The 18,725-nt window shown below is 35.6% G+C and overlaps 1 protein-coding gene across 3 annotated transcripts in view; it reads left to right on the top strand.

The window, feature by feature from the left end:
• LOC113521055 (paired box protein Pax-5) overlaps window positions 1-18,725 on the top strand; it is a 141,581-nt gene that overhangs the window by 66,535 nt on the left and 56,321 nt on the right. Inside the window, exon 1 of one of the 3 annotated variants that reach the window (XM_052894982.1) lies at window positions 3,744-4,064. The exons of the other annotated variants lie outside the window; for them this stretch is intronic. Coding sequence (XP_052750942.1) covers window positions 4,046-4,064 — 19 coding nt within the window. The 5' untranslated portion in view covers window positions 3,744-4,045. Of the gene's footprint in view, window positions 1-3,743; window positions 4,065-18,725 lie in introns of those variants that run through there. 3 annotated transcript variants of the gene reach the window in all.

Genomic DNA, 18,725 nt, shown 5'->3' with positions numbered 1-18,725 from the left:
AACTATAGAAATCGAATTTATCATGGGGTGTGCTCTGAATTGTTCGGATTGATACCTGCTGCTGATTTTCACCATCGTACAACCCGCCATTAACAAAAATTTCATCCCAACCATCTGGACGAGTGGCGGTCCTCCACCGTGCGTTTAAAGGCACTTGCTTCCACGCACAACCTGCAGTATTTCCGAACCGATACGACAACATAACCTTCAAGAAAAGAGCATATTCCTTTTTAAAAGGCCGGCAGCACACCTGCAATGCCGCTGGTGTTGTGGGTGACCATGGGCGGCGATAGTCACTCACCACCAAGTGAGCCGCGTGCTCGTTTGCCCCGTGTGTTGTAAAAAAAAAACTACAAAATATCCTATGCAGTTCTCTAATACAGTACATGCTGATTGTAACGTTTCATGAAACATCTATAGAAGGAAAATTATATATAAAAATAGAAATATGAAATTATTCATCAAAAGTAGTATTTGATTGATAAAAATGTATAAAATAATGGATGATTCCCATTTAGATGAGTAACACAAAATTATACTAAGTTGTTTTTTTTTTATGTCAGAAAAATTGCATTATGTGCGGCGATAGGAAGGTAGTTAGGTACACATGCTACTAACTAAGCTACCTAATCTAACTAATTGGGGCGAAAGGGATTGTTAGTAATGGAGACTGAGAATCCCTTCGCTAACAATATATCCAACCAGGTAGACCTCCTCGCGGTTCTCCCTGGAAACTCATCGTTAATTCCTGATGAATTTATCATGATGGACTAACTGGGAATGAATCCCATCGATCACCCTTCACTGGTGCTCCGCCAGCGTATCCCGTTACCTCGGGCGGGGTTACCATACCATTTTCACCCATCAAAAAAAAACCTAACTAATTTACATATTTTAAAGATGCATGTTTGTCTTTTAATGCCTTAAAATTATTGAACACTGTGTATAAATGGACATTAATTAATTAATATATTAAATTATATCAGTGCAATTCCTGAAAGATCAAATAAAAAATATAAACAAATAAAAATATGAGGCCATCTTTTTGTTTAGTATATAACTGCATAAATAAAAAAAATATATTTCACCTAGTTCAATATCTAAACCAGTTTAGACTGCATTAGTTATTTTATCAAGTGATTAGTAAATTTGTAGCTGTTAGTAAAACTATAGTCAACTCAAGTCAAATAGTGTAATACTTACAATGTACTTGAGTCCACTGCTGGACATAAGCCTCCTCTAGGGGAGTTTTGCCAGTAGTTGCCACGCTTGGCAGGTTGATTGATAACCTCAGTTAGGCTTTCGAGATGTTTTATGCCCATCCCCGCCCTCCCTTAGTCGCTTCTTACAACACTCGTTGGAAAACAAGGGATGGCCCATTCTATGCCGGGACCACACGGAATACACTTGTAAGTCATAGTAGGTACTAAAATTGCATTGTAATGCCGAATTACCTCTGAATATGATAATTTTATTATGATATCTATATTGGTGAAACCGCAATTGCAAATTGTATTAAATAAATAAATAATATACAAATAAAACTATTTTTCAATACCTCAACATATAATAAAATATAATACGAATTGAAAATTCGCAATCTCACCCCCTGAACAACAAATATCCGAACGGACGCAGCACCCGCGCGCGTCGCCACGTGCCGAGTAGAGAGTATTTTGGCGGCGCCCCGCGCGGTCCAGCCGACCGAGACGCGCGGGAAAAGCGAACCCGTTCCATTTTCGAAATTCGAATTTCAAAATCGAATTCTTTTTCCAAACGCGTAATAATAGTGATGTGAAACATAAACTGTTTACACTATGTATCGATATATATATTTAGTTTTTCTCTTTAGTTATGAGGTAAAATCAATTCACATACGTTTACCAGGATCTTGATTCCATTATGTTAACAGCACCTGTAAAAAATTTCAATTCAAAATTATGAAGCAGACGGGGACATTTAAATCTGAAAAATAATCTATCGCATTATAATAAGTATAATATTTCATATCAATAAATCAGTGTCGTTATATAGTCGTGTTTATATAAATAAGGCTTGTCTCGTGTAAAATAATATTGCATGTAATTCTAATACCTACCCGTCTAAATCAGAGCTCAAGTGTCGGATAACAGCAAGAAACTTGTGCCGTGTGAATCTATATCAATGTGTTTATACGTGTTACATGTGAAGGAAAACATAATTTTTATTATAATCTTACGACAAGCTAGTTTCGTTTGATAAGATATCTTAAATATATAGTTTATTTCAATTTTAAAACAATAAACAAAATTTGAAAGAGTTACCGTCAATACAGTCGTAGAACAAAATTTTTTCAAATATAAATACTTGAGTAAATAAGTATTTACTTACGTTGTTAAATATTAGAAGTAATTTAAAAGAAGGTACACCTGCATATAAATATCTGCATAGATAACCTTTATAGATCATTGAAAAGAGATAAGAACGATCTCCCACGAAAATATGGAGTAAGGTTTATTGCATAATTAAAATTTTAAAATAACGAAATAACAATCCCACGACAGCCGGACTTGCTTCTAAGATATCAGAAAACTGATCCTCTTGTCACAATTCATCGATTCTGAGCGAACCAACCGTAAAATATACCTCAAAATCGAGAATAAGCCATCTGTACCCGAGCGTCTACCGTTCGATTAAGACGTATCTTAATAACAATCACGTTTTTGGTGTATGAAATATTAGAAGAAATTATGGGGAATAAGTATATATTAAAAGAAATAAAAAGTGAATGTGATCGTGCAGTGTTTTAAGTGTTTCCCCTAATGTTATTCACATACTTAGATGTAAACATTATATCCCTTTTACTTCTAAATTGTTATATTATAATTAAATGCATTATTACTAAAGGAATCAAAGTCTACTTGATAAGTTAATTACTTACTATAATCAAACAAGAGTCTGGTTAGCAGTGCTGCTACCTGTCGGAACTAAATTTACAATTAATCTAATGTTTACCATTTTTAAACTAATCTTTCATAGCGATTAACTTGCCATTGTGGGACTGTACCCAAAAATAATAGGCACATCCGAGCCATAATTTAACTTCCTCGTTATAATCATGAAACCATTAAAAGTGACCATTCTCGTGAGAAAAAGGGACTTATGGACCCACCTGCCTCTATCGAACCGGAAAAGCAGTGATCAAACACCGGAAAATCGTCCAAAAACCGGCGAAATTACTCCAGACGAATCGTCTTTACACCGACCAATCGGTGTTGCTACGATTTTATGCTACTTTCACGGTATCCAGTTGTTTTTTCGTGAAAATCATTAGTGCATTGAAATTAACCACTAAGTCGCCGCTTTTCAACGAATAGGTATACACTTCGACTTTTGTTCTTTTTAGTACTTTTCCGGCGAAGGAATTGGTACTTAATTTTTTTTTTATCTCCATAGCGCAGATTAGTGGCGAGAATAATCTCCAATCAGTCGTTACGTTTCGGTCTTATTTGGGCTCAGTCTCATTCTGGTAGCTTTTGAGATGGACGATACAAAAAATAATTCAGTAACGCAATCAAAAACATGGCTAATGTTAAGAAACTCACCTAAATACAAACTCATATGTAATAATTAACAAGATAACTTATACTGTATAATTAATTTCCACAGAATAAATTTTTTTAACGTTACACACTTTGAAAGTGATTTATCAATAACGTTCTTTTGTGAAATGAATACAGTGGAATATATTAGTATAAATTAAAAACTTTACATTAAAAATAAATCATGTCCCTATTTAAAATCGATAAAATAGAACGGTGACGCTACGCACTAATGTAATCGACGTTCTAAATCCGAAATTTAAAAATGGAACTCTGAAAGATCTTCTATGAATAGTGATGTGCAATTAATAACGTAATAGTGGAACAGTGGTATTGATACTAGTAAGTGTTGTGATAAAGTGGCCAAGCTGGAGGGGCAGAGTAAAGCTACCTTCGCGGCCCTTTTTGGGCTGAGGGCCGGCGGCGGCGTGGACCTGTCCGCCGCTTATAGATACAACCAAAATATGATGGAATACTATACATGTAAGTTGTTTTATTAGAAAAAAAAATATTCTATATTTAAAAAATAATCTAAACTCCTAAAATAAACGGCCAATATTTTATATAAAAAATATCAAGATTTGGTAAAGAAGACAGATATATATCTCTCGACTTAAATTGGTTTTTTTTTATTTTGTTTAAAACATTTATCTTTTTTATAATCTTTTTTTGTAATAGGTACATCATATATATATACATTAAATTTATTTATCCATTGGATTACCAACATAAGATTTAGCAGCTAAACATTTATATTGAATATACATGATAGAAGGTATCATGAAGTTCGGCTCTTTTGATAATAAGAATTCGTGTGAAGAAATTAGACACAATAAAAGTATAAAAGGAAACATTAAAATCTCTTAAATTCGCATTCATTAGCTGACTATTAAAGCAAAATTTATACATATCATGACAAATAATTAATTATTTAAAGCACGTAGATAGAGGACCGACGAATTTTTGTTATAGAATTTTTAATGTAAATTTTAATTTCCTTTGTAAATAAAAAATCTAAAGAAACAGATATATACTACGGTTATTTTGTAGGTACACATATATTTATTTATTTATTTATAGGATTACCAACATAAGATGCATGCCTTGTGTTTGATATATATATATATATATATATATATATATAATATACATTAATATATATATATATATATATATATATATAATATTCTTTTTGGTTAGAAAATCAGTGAAAAAGTAAAATAAACGTTTAACCTCTAGAACAATGAATTCAAAATTCAGAATACATCTAGCAAGACTAAAAAATATATAACAAATAGAAGTAGATAGGTGAATAAATTGAATTTAAAATAAGCAACAGCAGTATTTCCGATACGACATCATAACCGTCAAGAAAAGAGCATATTCCTTTTTAAGAGGCCGGCAGCACACTTGCAACGCCTCACTACCATCAGATGAAGTGTGCTCATTTACCTTCTTTTTATAAAAAAAATAATAATAATAATGACAAATCATTCAAATAAAGAAATACGTTGGACACTCAGAAAGTTTTGCGACACTAAAAAAATTTTCTATAGGTACATATATTTCTATTACATCTTTGCAAAGTACTCTCCACCAGCCTCTATACAAAGTTTCATACGTCTGAACCAGTTTTCGAAACACTTTTTCCAGTCCGCCGCAGACACCTCGTTTACAGTCTGCTCGAACGCTGCGAGCGCATCATCCGGCGACGAAAATTGTACCCCTTTGAGCTGATTTTTTATTTTTGGGGATAAGAAGAAGTCACACGGTGCTAGGTCAGGGCTGTAAGGAGGGTGAACCAGGAGTATGACCGGTGTGCTGTCTAGGAAGTCCCACGTTTTGATTGCGGTGTGGCCGGGCGCATAATCGTGGTGAAGCAGTAGCCCGCGGAGCCCTGTGTTTGGTCGCTTGTTGCTCACAACAGAGAAAACTTCTGCCGAGTGTTTGGTAGTATACCATTCGGCGTTAATGCTTCTTTGGTTTCGTAAAGGAATTGACACCAAGTAGCCAGTCAAATTGAAAAAGCTCGCGATCAAAATCGTCCCCCCGCTTTTAGGTCGCTTTACTTTGGTAGGCGTTGATTCGTTTTGAACCACCCAAACCATCGACTGGCGCTTTGTTTCTGGATCGTATTGATAAATCCAGAATTCATCACCTGTAACGATGTCGTAAACACGCCGAGACGAGCCTGCTTCAAATTTGTCTAACATATTATGGCACCATTCCACCCTTGTCTGCTTCTGAACATCGGTGAGGTTGTGCGGCTCCCAGCGTAAAACTATCCTCCACACCCGTAGATGCATGTGTAGAATCTCGTAAAGGCTTCCTGATCCAATCTGCAGTATATGCTGAATCTCTTGGTATGTAACTCGTCTATTGTCTTGGATCAAATTTTTCGCTAGCACGTTTTCTTCCGTAACAGCCGTCAAAGGGCGACCACTTCTTTCTTCATCCCCCAAAGGTAGTCGACCGCGTTTAAATTCATTATACCAACGATACATGGTTGCCTTAGAAGGGCCTTCATCCACGAATGCCATTTGAAGTCTATCGTACGATTCGTCCGGTTTCAGGCGACACTTAAAATCGTAAAAAATCATAGCGCGAAAATGTTCTCGACGCAAATCCATTTTTCAATGAGACACGGTAATTTTAATTAGCTCGCAAAAAATGTGGAGGGAAGTTTTGAATTTAGAACATACCTATTTTTATTTTTAAGTAATCATATTTTTAAATAAATTGTAACTGGCCAGTCTCACATATATAAAAACTTTTTCTCGCAATACTTTCTGAGTGACCTGGTATGTTTATGTAAATGAATGACTTGATTGATTGATTGGTATTGTAAAATGTTTTGAGTAATACTGGGATAGAATCAAATAAATGTGCTTATTATGGATATCATACGTAAATGTTGAATTATAATGCGACTGATATAGTTTTCAAAAGAAGGGGACTTTGTACAAAAATCGTTTCGGGCACCTCTGTCCCATTCGTGTTTCTACCGTGAAGTAGTTGTATTTGCATGGCTGTATTTCAGTTTGAATAGTGGGATATGGCGTGAATTTACTGGGTACAGAGGAATAACACCTGAGTCCACAGGAATAGCGACACATGGATGGTGTCATGGGCGAAACAGTATACTCTGTTATGTCCATGGTACTGCTCATGTCTATAGGCGACGGTTACTATTTTCCATCAGGTGGACCGTCAGCTTGTTTGCCATTCTAAGTTGCATAAAACAAAATACAATTTATTTATTAATAATTCTTTAGATTTTATTAAGTCTAAGACTATGTAACTCTAGTTAATTAGACTCCAACCTGCCTATCTGCCTATTTAGGTGGAAACTCTGCCTAACTAGGGACTCGTGTTACATTAGCTCTCCTTATACTTAGGTACCTAATACTTAGGTACTTAAATTAATTCCATTCATACTTATACTCACTTAGGTATTTTAATAAGTGCTCTTCAAAAATTTTTTATTTTTTTATTCATATCAGCCCTTAACTGTCCACTGCTGAACACAAGACTACTACTTGGGAGGTTTTGCCAGTAGTTGCTAAGCTTAGCAGGCGTATTGGCAACCGCAGTTAAGCTCTGGTGATGGTTTAAGAGGGACGCTGCGCATTCCTCGACTGTTAAAATCCCTTAATCGCCTCTTACGAAATCCGCGGAAAAAAGTGACCTATTCTATCGGGACCAGATGGTCAAATTAATTATTTACTTCTTATTAATAGATACAATTTAAATAAATTTTATGTCATTTACAAAAAGACCATGAAATGTATTCCGAAATTTCGGACCAGAAAAATGTTAAAATAACATATTACCTACATGCCATTTAAAAATATTAAAAATGTTAAAATATCGTTTGTTTGGACTTTTATGGTAGGATTTATGGCGAATGAAATGTTAAACTCCATTGACTGGGTCGTTTTCTGTATATACTAAAATACGAAACTGAGTTCTAAAATTGGAAATTTCATTCCATGGTAGACCCCCAGTAGATATACATTTAGCTTTACAATAACCACAACAGTACAATTATCTCGAAGGATAAAAATCTACAGCGCACCGTTCGCGCAACGAATATAAAAATCCGCGGCATCCGAATATCATTATGTAAAAACAACGGGCGGTTTCATCCATAACGTTATTATCATAACGAGTATACGACAAACATAAAAACCGCACACAGTCGTGCCCCTATAAAATAACCTCGTGACAACCGTCGCACATCTCTACGCCGGCCCGAGATTTCGTATTTCGAACACCCGAAAAGTTCCCACCGAAAACGAGATCGTTACGGTGCCGGCCAATCGGCGGGCACGAATAGCGCGGGAGGGCGAGCGGCGCGCTCCGATTGGCTCGTTTTGCATGTGGGCGGGGCGGTGGTTTACTTGTGTGAGTGGGTGCGTTCAAATTTGCGTTGTTTAATTGAGAGGCTGTATGGGTTGTGCCGTTGTCTCACATAGTGAGTGAGTGTATGAGCAAATTGGAGTCGCGCTTGACGCGTTCACGGCCGTGAGATGAAGGGTTGCTATTTCAGTATTGTCTATTATAATAATTTTGTTTTTTTTTTTTTTCTAAGAATGTTACACAACAAGTTATGTCGGATATGTCATAGATACCTACAGCTGTTTTGTACCTACGCGTTAGGCATGGGTAATATGTTAGTATAGGAGACTGAGAATCCCATTGCTAGCAATATACCCAACCAGGTCGACCTTCTCGCGGTTCCCCCTGGAAACTATCATGGTTAATTCCAGATGAATTCATCACGATGGACTAACCCGGCCTGTTTTCATTCTCATCGATCACCCTTCACTGGTGCTCCGCCAGCGTATCCCGTTAGCGCAGGCGGGGTTACCATACCATTTTCACTCAAAAAAAAAAAATATGGTTACCTACCGATTCGATATTTATATATTGGTTTCTCTAGATATTGATAGCGGGAACAAGGTCATCACTTATTTGGACATAGCCCATATCGGTCGGATATCTATTATCGAATATGTTAAAAGTCTGTTATCCGATATTATTATTTGGATAATAGACTTTTAATATACTCATTATTATTAACTATCATATCTAGATATTGTCATATATGTATTACCAACGTAATTTTTTTTTTATACGACTTAGAGTGTCAAACAAGGAGACGGCCCACCTGATGGAAAGGGGTAACTGTCGCCTATAGACGCGAGCACTACCATGGACATAACAGAGTATACTGTTTCGCCCATGATACCCCCTATGCGTTGCCATTCCTGAGGACTCAGGTGTTATTCCTCTGTACCCTGTAAATTCACGCCATATCCCACCCTCTCAAACCGAAACACAGCCATGCAAACACAACTGCTTCACGGTTGAAACACGTATAGGGCAGAGGTGTCCAAGCAAACGACTTTTGCACAAAGTCTCCCTCTGGTGTTTCTCTTTACGATGTAAAATAAAAAAAGCAAAATGTCTAATAATAACTGTCGTAAATCATACTGTATTTTAATTATATATGTCGGCTGTAGTTAGGTTTTAAATGCGCAAATTTAGTATAACAAACAGCGCGCTGGTCGCGTAGTGCTGCTCGCTTCACACCTGTGAACAGCGCATTTGAATAATGGCTGCTGTTAAACTCGAAACCACTTTTTCTCTGAACTTATACTTGTTTTACCGTATGCCAATGAATATATTCTCTAATTATATACATATAAAATTCTCGTGTCGCGGTGTTTGTTACCAAACTCTACCGAAACGGCTTTTTATCGATTTTTATAAAATTCTGTGTGCACATCGGGTAGATCTAAGAATTGGCCAATATCTATATTTCATACCCCTCAATGATAAGGATGACCCACCCGTAATTTTTTTTTAAATTTTTTGACAAAATTCTTTATTTTTATTTTATTATGATTTAGCTTTGAAAAATACAAATTCAAATTTTCACGCTTCTGCGATCAACCCCTGTTTTTTAATCGCGATTTTTATATTCCGCGATAGGATTGCAAGATAGCAATCGAATGTACTCATAATAATTGTAATACGAGAAATATTCATGTATTGTTCTAGAAATAATGTATATCTATGGTAAAACAACGTTTGCCGAGTCAGCTAGTATATATATAAATATATATTTTCTCAAACATGCTTGGAAATGTGAGCATTATTTTGACAATCTTCTTCGAGATAAATTAAATTTGCCGTACTGGCCAGATACATGCGGGCAGCGGCCGGCAAAACTTGTATGAAAATCCATATCTGTCGTGTTTTGCGGCCAGAAAAATTACTATGTAAACTGTCATGTAATTTAAAAACGGAATGACCTTTTACTTCGAAACGTGCTCCCAAGGAGGTAACTAATAAAAGGTTTTATTTAAATTTCGAACTGGCTTGCAAAGACTAAACTACTAGAGGTGATTAAGGTAGAATGAGGAATGGACAGCAGTGTCCTTCTTAAAACATCTCTAAAGCCAAACCGCCTGCCAAACGTGATAACTACAGGCAAAACGCCCCTAAGGGGGGGGGGGGGGTTATGTTCAGCAGTGGACAGTTAAAGGCTGATATGATGATGATGATGATAGATAGATCACCATCTATATCTATTTTTACAGTGAAATAGAAAAGATTAGAAACTGTTTTTGACAAATTTTCTTATTTTTTTAGCTATGTTTCAATATGAGACTCTTTTTGCAATTTATTTATTAAATTTATTCTGATTTTTTTTATACCACTGAGGTGGCAAACAATCATACGGCCCACCTGATGGTAAGCGGTTACCGTAGCCATATTAATCTAGTAATAATCTATTAGTAATCTGATATTGATATATTTAAACCTGTTTTGCTCTTTTAAGGGCAAATAAATTAACAGAGTTGTAACCATTTTGTGTTAATGTGCCACATGCACGAAAAATTATGTTACATACCTTTTTTATGTATTTTCTTTCTTTTTTATTTTTTTGTATATGTATTCTTTTATTTCTTTTTTATCGTTTTTTTATCGATTAAAGCTGCAATTTTCTGCGAACTAAAAAATGCAAGTTACACAAAGCGAAACATAGATACCTATACAGACATACAATTACGCGTTCTAAATTCGAATGTTTCTCAAATCAATCTAATGTCTAAATTGGTCTATTTTGGTACAATTTAAGTCGATGTTTTTTAGCAATGCAAAACATATCTACTCGTTTCGAGTTCACATTATGCCACCTGTAGTTAACATCCCAATTTTAACCAGAACCCAAGCCATTAAGTCCGAACAATATGAAGGCAAACAATGAAATTTTTTACAAAAAAAAATAGACTGATTATTAATGACTTCCTTGAACATTAAAAAAGTGTACTCTATGACTCAACGGTACCATAGAGCACCGAATACCTTGAACACAATAGCTTTAGGTAAAACACACATATATGTGGAACAAGATACCGCGCCTACAAACCAGTGACATCATCTTGACACACTTACATTTACACTATGAAAACTACTCTTAACTCCTATGTCTTTAACGTTAAAGTTCAATTTCCAATAACCGAACTGTATAATCTAAACTTGTGGTAACACGAGACATCGCACACGCACGCGACTCGCGTGTTCATATACAACGTTACACGCATATAAATGGTGACGCACACACGCTACGCCCTAACGGGATTGGTCGACGACCTGCGCGCGCGCATATATCACCCAGATCTCAGTTTTGAAACAAGTTTCGCCGGTAATTGTCAAGATTTTAGAAAGGTGGTTCGGCCACTCTGTTGCAACTACGACCAGTTAGTTGCGCGGTTTTCAGTTCTCGTTTCGGTTATGTAAATGCTATTAAATATGTAAAAATGGACGGAGTCCATTGCGGTCGTTCTTACAGCATTGTGATTAGCCTGTCAAGTATGATGGGGTATTAAAATGGTATATGATTAATGATGAGATAAAACATTTTATTAGGTAGTAGTTATATATGTATGCGCATGCGCTGAGTTGCTTTACTAATAACTCACTTTTTTTTTAAATAAAGAGTCCCGTCTATTCTTCCCTATTGGTATACACATAAAGGAATGATAGGTGAGGATGAAAATTAGGCAGTTAGTCCATTGTAAATAATTCAAAAATTAATCACGAATGTTTCCAGGGGGAACTGCATAGAGATCTATCGGAAAGGGTATATTGCTAGCAATGGAGCTGCTAACAGATCCTAAGATTTAACAATTTAACATTTTCCAGTTTTTTTTTTTAGTTAGTTTTACAATTTTACAGTTACGAGATACATACTGAATAATTTTCAGCAAATTCATATTTTTAAAAATAAAGCTTCTTCTATAAGTGGGACAACTATCCGGCTTTTACCCTATCGAAAAAAAGAACTCGCTCGTAATGAGTATAGATATTCGACTGGTATGGACGATATCGTAATGGCTGGTCATTAATGTCCAGAAGAACTCAATATATACATATCGGATATTATCCATCTCTAAAATATTGGTACTTGGTAGAATTTGAGATTTATCTTTAGATATAAGTAAGATAACTTAGTAAAACACCTTAACCGGAGGGAGACTTTGTACAAAAGTCGATTGCTTGGGTACCTCTGTCCTATTCGTGTTTCAACCGTGAAGTAGTTGTGTTTGTATGGCTGTGTTTCGGTTTGAACGGTGGGATATGGCGTGAATTTACTGGGTACAGAGGAATAACACCTGAGTCCTCAGGAATGGCAACGCATGGGGGGTATCATGGGCGAAACAGTATTCTCTGTTATGTCCATGGTACTGCTCATGTCTATAGGCGACGGTTACCACTTTCCATCAGGTGGGCCGTCAGCTTGTTTATCATTCTAAGTCGTATAAAAAAAAACGTTTAAAGAGTTCAAAAGTTATAACTTGTCCAGATGATAGGAAAACTTTAATAAATACTCACCATAACATGTCAGCCGTTAACTGTCCACTGCTGAACATAGTGCTCCCCTTATTGGCGAGTTTTGCCAGTAGTTGCCACGCTTGGCAGGTGGGTTGGCAACAGCAGTTAGACTTCAGTGATATTTTAAGAGGACCACACAGTATACAATGGCATTAAATGTTTTTATTTATTACTAATATTATTTAGATACCCGCTACTGGAGTATTTACCTAATAGTTGCCACGCTTGGCAGGTTGGTTGGCAACTGCAGTTATGTTTTAAGAGGACCACATAATATACAATGGATTAAATGTTTCAATTTATTGCTAATTTCATTTAGAGATACTTTCTTATATAATTAAAAAAAAAAAAAACTTTCTACTCGACACAAACAAGCTGATGATAAAAATGTAAACATATATGCTCTACTAGATATGCGTAATATCCGATATCTATATATTGAGTTTTCGGAGCTAATGACCACACATTACGATATCACCCATACCTACCAGTCGTAAATCTATATTCATTACGAGCGGCTACTTCTTTTCGATATTATATATTGGATAATATTGGTTATTGGGCCAATATATGTATAGATATTGTAATCACGATATATAGATATTGCTGTATGTTACACATCCTTATGCTTTACTAGTGTGAGGCTGGAGCGAGCCGCTAGTTATTAATATAATATTTTAGACACATAAGTTGTTTTTTTTTTTAATTCTGGCTATAGAGACATAGACATGACGACGTCCGGCGCGGCAGAGGAAACGAATTACCATACGGGACCGGATGTGCGCGCGACTCCATTGTCCACCGCCATGTTCTTTTTGGGGGGAAAAAATTCGAGTCATTATTATTTTTTATTATTTCAAAACGCCGTTCATATGCTTGATAAGATAAATTAACGTTTATCTTCAATTGGCTTTTTAAATTTACGAATTTTTAGGTATTATTTATGTGGTTATTTAAATTACAGAGTACAGAGTCATTACACTTTAGCCCTCAAGTATGGCAATGGGTATCATGGGTGAAACAGTATACTCTGTTATGTCTACGGTACTGCTTATGCTAGAGGTGAAGAGACTTCAGCAGAGGGAGACTTTGTACAAAAGTCGTTTGCTTGGTCAACTCTGTCCCATTCGTGTTTCTACCGTGAAGCAGTTGTGTTTGCATGGGTGTGTTTCGGTTTGAATAGTGGGATATGGCAGTGAATTTACAGGGTACAGAGAAATAGCATCTGAGTTCTCAGGAATGGCAATAAATGAAGCGTACTTATTATGGGCGAAACAGTATACTCTGTTATGTCCATGGTACTGCTCATGTCTATAGGCGACGGTTACCACTTTCCATCAGGTGGGACGTCAGCTTGTTTGTTAATCTAAGTTGCATAAAAATAATAAAAAAAAAGACTTCAAAAACATTGACAAAATTGATAATAAGTTTTTCGCAATAAATGGAAGATTTAGTTTAATTATTTACATTAGTGCATGGGAAGCCGGGGCGGGCGACTAGTTAATGATATCAGCTAGAACGTACCTACCACATATACCTGTATAAATTTATTTTCTTCCATAAATCCGAGCTGTTAGTTCACTAATATGTTATATCCTCTAATTAAGTAGCATGGTACAGCGATGGTATGAAAAACCCATAAAACTCATGGGTGTGCAGTGGCGCGTATCCTGGGGGCCACTGTCCTTACTCCTCTATGGGAATGAAAAGGTCATGGTCTCACTGAATATTCATAAGACCTGTACTGGGAATGTAAATGGACACAATAGGAATTTTACACCATAGGAAAATAATATGCTTTTGTTATTATATTTTTTTATTTTATTTTCTTTAAAATAAATTGTCTACATTTTATTGGCAATAACATTATAATAATATAGAAACTTATTATTGCCAGAGGGAGACTTTGTACAAAAGTCGATTGCTTGGGTACCTCTGTCCCATTCGTGTTTCAACCGTGAAGCAGTTGTGTTTTCATGGCTGTGTTTCGATTTGAAGGGTATGGGATATGGCGTGAATTTACTGGGTACAGAGGAATAACACCTGAGTCCTCAGGAATGGTAACGCATGGGGGGTATCATGGGCGAAACAGTATACTCTGTTATGTCCACGGTATTGCTCATGTCTATAGGCGACGGTTACCACTTTCCATCAGGTGGGCCGTCAGCTTGTTTGTCATTCTAAGTTGTATAAAAAAAAGTAGCTTACTAGCAACCATTGTGTTTGTTGGTCAGGTTGTCTATCGACATAGGCCTCCCCGATTGCTTTGTTCTTAACGGATATTCAAATAGTGTACGTTCTTTTTTCAAATGTAACCGCGACATATTTGATTTTAATAATTCTTTTTTTAAATTTTACATTTTAAATATTTTAGTAATAAATCATTTAATAATTTCGTATTCCACAAAAAAAAATTTCTAAAATAAACTACTCAACCGATTTTGTTAAAATTAGATAGAAACCAATCTATAAATATATGATTTCCGATAAAAAAAAAATATATTTCAAATCGGTTTACAACTGACGGAGTTATGAGGTAATAAACATAAAAAAATACAGCCGAATTGAGAATCTTTTTTTTTAAAGTCGGTTGAAAACATTATCTTTTTTAAATTCTAAATCATACGAGCAAAGCCACAGGTTACTATTTAAATTAGTAATATAAGTAAGTAAAATTAGTAATCTAAATTAATATCTATTATAAAGGAAAGATTGTTCGTTTACAATGGATAAACTTAAAAAATACTCAACCGATTTTAATTATTCTTCCATCAATAGAAAGCTACATTATCATCCTTTAATATAGATTGCTTTAAAAAAAATCATGCAAAGCCTGAATTGATAGTATATTGTAATTGAGGCCTATAAAATCAAAGACAGCTAAATCCAAGTCTGTGAAATGTTCAGGAAACTACAAAAACTGATACTTAGATCAAGGATATGGATCGATATTCTATATTTTAAATCAGATTGAAGAACATTAGAATATTAGTAATAATTTAAATTTTAATTAATAGATCTTTTAATTAAGAGAAATATTTTAAATTTAAAACAGTGGAAATGTAATCGATTTTAAGGTGTTTAGCTTCCTTTGATTTTATAAGCTTCAATTTTACATATTATCATAATGGATCTAGGTATACGTGAGTTATAACAGAACAAACATAACAACTGTTATAACTGTTACTGTTACGCAGTAATAACACGTACCAATAACTGTTATTAAATAACAGTTGTTACCAATAACTGTTATTAAATAACAGACAAGAATAGTGTTATTTTTCACTGGTTGTTCTGTTATTTCAAGCTACGTTAGTGTCCACGAAATGAAAGGTTGAATTCCACGAAATTCCGCAATAACAAACTGTTATCTGTTATATTCGAATACTTGTGATTCATATCTGTTATGATAAATACGCCTCACTCCTAGATCTAGGTGCTCGTGTGCTGTGTATAGGACTGCGAGGGTGTGCGCCGGCGCATAACGGTGTCCTTGCACCTGTAACGTCACTTATGTTTAATTAATTAATAAATTAACTTTTGGATTTTTTTTTAATGAGGACATAAGGTTTGGATGACTATAAAAAAAAATTACTGTGGGAAGCAAAAGATTCTCAATTTATTGTTTTTTTTTGTTTGTTAATAGTTCACATACATACCTACACTTACACACATGCCTACATACACACGTGTAAATTATTCTAAACCGATTTTCACAATACTTTTTCAATCGATAGAGCTTAGATCTGTGTGTTAGTCTTAAATTAATTTTGTGACACGTTATTAATAAAAAAACATTTTTCTTTCTGGAGTTGAAAACCTTTGTTTGCATGGCTGTGTTTTGGTTTGAAGGGTGGGATATGGCGTGAATTTATTGGGTACAGGGGAATAACATCTGAATCCTCAGGAATGGCAGCGCATAGGGGATATCATGGGCGAAACAGTATACTCTGTTATGTCCATGGTACCTACTGCTCATGTCTATAGACGACGGTTACCACTTTCCATCAGGTGGCCGTCAGCTAGTTTGCCATTCTAAGTTGTATTATGTAAAAAAAAACTGGCAGGAAGCTGGTACTTAACACAATTGCTATCACTCGTGTAGCCATGTATGTCCTGGTATAGAATGGACCCTTTTTTCCCGTAAATGTCGTAAGAGGCGACTAAGGCAGCATAATGGTCTAGGGATGGGCAGCAGCGTCCCTCCAAAAACACCATCAAAGCGAAACTGCGAATGCTAACCCGCCTAACAAAAGTGGCAAGTATTGGCATCCTCCTACCTTATGAGGGAGGATTTGTTCAGCAGTGGACAGTTAAAGGCTGATATAATGATGATGATATAATGAATTAGTGGCTGACAATCATACAAATGCAATGGTCGAGGGATAGGCAGTGGCATCCCTCTTAAAACATCACCAAAGCTTAACTGCGGTCGCCAACCCGTCTAGCAAGCGTGGCAACTATTGGCAAAACCCCCATTTTATGGGAGAGGCTATGTTCAGTATTGAACAGTTAAAGATTGATGCAAAAAAAAAAAACTATCACTCGTGGTCATACATAACACATAACTCCATTTTCCAAGTTCACAGTCGGCTAACAATAAAATCCAGAAACAACAATTGTAAATATAAAAAGAGTCATCTGTGGACAATCGTACAATTTGACGTTGCCGAGGGGAGCCGTATCCGGTCACGTTTCCTCACTCGGTAGTTGGGTTCGATTCCGGTGTATTGGATTGGATGAAATGCATTGGATATTGGAGGATTCTGTATGTTTATCAATATAATCAGTGTGTGTGTGTGTGTGTGTATTTGTAACTTAACTACCCAACCGATGTACGGGATAATATTACTATTAGCGTTTTCCAAGGCACTTTCTCCCGCGCACAACCATTCTTTGGAATCAACTTCCAGCAGCAGTATTTCCGAACCGATACGACAACATAACCTTCAAGAAAAGAGCATATTCCTTTTTAAAAAGCCGGCAGTACACCTGCAATGCCGTAGGTGTTGTAGGTGACCATGGGCGGCGGTAGTCACTTACCATCCGGTGAGCCGCATGCTCGTTTGCCCCCTGTGTTGTAAAAAAAAGCAACATCGAATGTAAATTAAAACGATACTTCTTGCATGATATTAATACAAATTAAATAATTTGAATGTATTTACTATTAATGTAAACCTACGTGATTTCTGAACGCTAATGTAACAGAATTTCTGTAACTGTATTTTTGTGATAATAAATAAAAAAAAAAAAACTAGCTGGTCCGATAGATGTCGCCTTGTCAGAAGCTGTTGAAATGTTTGGTTTGGCAGCAGGGAACAGTTTTTATCGGGAAAAGAGAAAAGAGATTTTTTTAAATTTTTCCTTTTTCGTAAAACTATATAAATATATACCAGTATAAATATATACCAGTGGACAGTTAACGGCTGATGTGATATTAAGATACATACATTTGTTTTCTCAAATATTCATTAAAGTTAATATTAAATATCCTGTAATTACTTAGATACTTCCAAACAAGGAAAAAAAAAACAATAAAACACATCTGTAGAAAAGGCTCCGAACCCCTGCTTCATTAAAAAAAAAAAACATATTTCCTCGAGATTCAGGAAACAAGCGGAGGGAACACCTGCGGACGGTTCACGGGCCGGCTTCCGCTCTTCGTCCGCCATCTTGTATGCCATTACTGTTAATTACTCACTGTAGGGAGCTCGCTAGTGTTTCAGATGAAAAAGGAAAATGGCAAGAAAATGTTTATGACCTCTGACTGCAGAAGTAATCTTGTAACACCGCGTATCAAATGGGATATATAACATATATAATGCATAGTATGTTATATATGTTTAACAACACAATAGTTTTTTTTTTCTTTTTTATTTAGAGGCTTTTATCCTATAAGGATATGTCAGCCTCGTCATACCCTAATTTTAAAAAATACGTCACATACTTAAAACATTGATACATAAATAAATAATACATAATAACTCAGTAGTGTATTTTGATGAAGGGAATCATTGATACAAAAATATAGTAATTAAAGATTTTGCCATTCCGGAATGTGGCTCTGCGAGTATATTTGAAAACAAACCAATCTCCTGTCTATTGAGACTGTATTTCTGTATCAATACTTCCATTTGTGTTTTGTATTTCATACATTCGGATATCATATGGTGAACATCATCCAATTTGTTTTTTTTTTTTTTGATGGGTGAAATTGGTATAATAACCCCGCCT

Source organism: Galleria mellonella, unplaced genomic scaffold (genome assembly GCF_026898425.1).
Source record: "Galleria mellonella isolate WM207_F2 unplaced genomic scaffold, CSIRO_AGI_GalMel_v1 utg261, whole genome shotgun sequence".
NCBI classification, from domain to species: Eukaryota; Metazoa; Arthropoda; class Insecta; order Lepidoptera; family Pyralidae; genus Galleria; species Galleria mellonella.
Note: the sequence above shows the minus strand (reverse complement) of the source record. Positions and strands in the feature narration are given on the sequence as shown.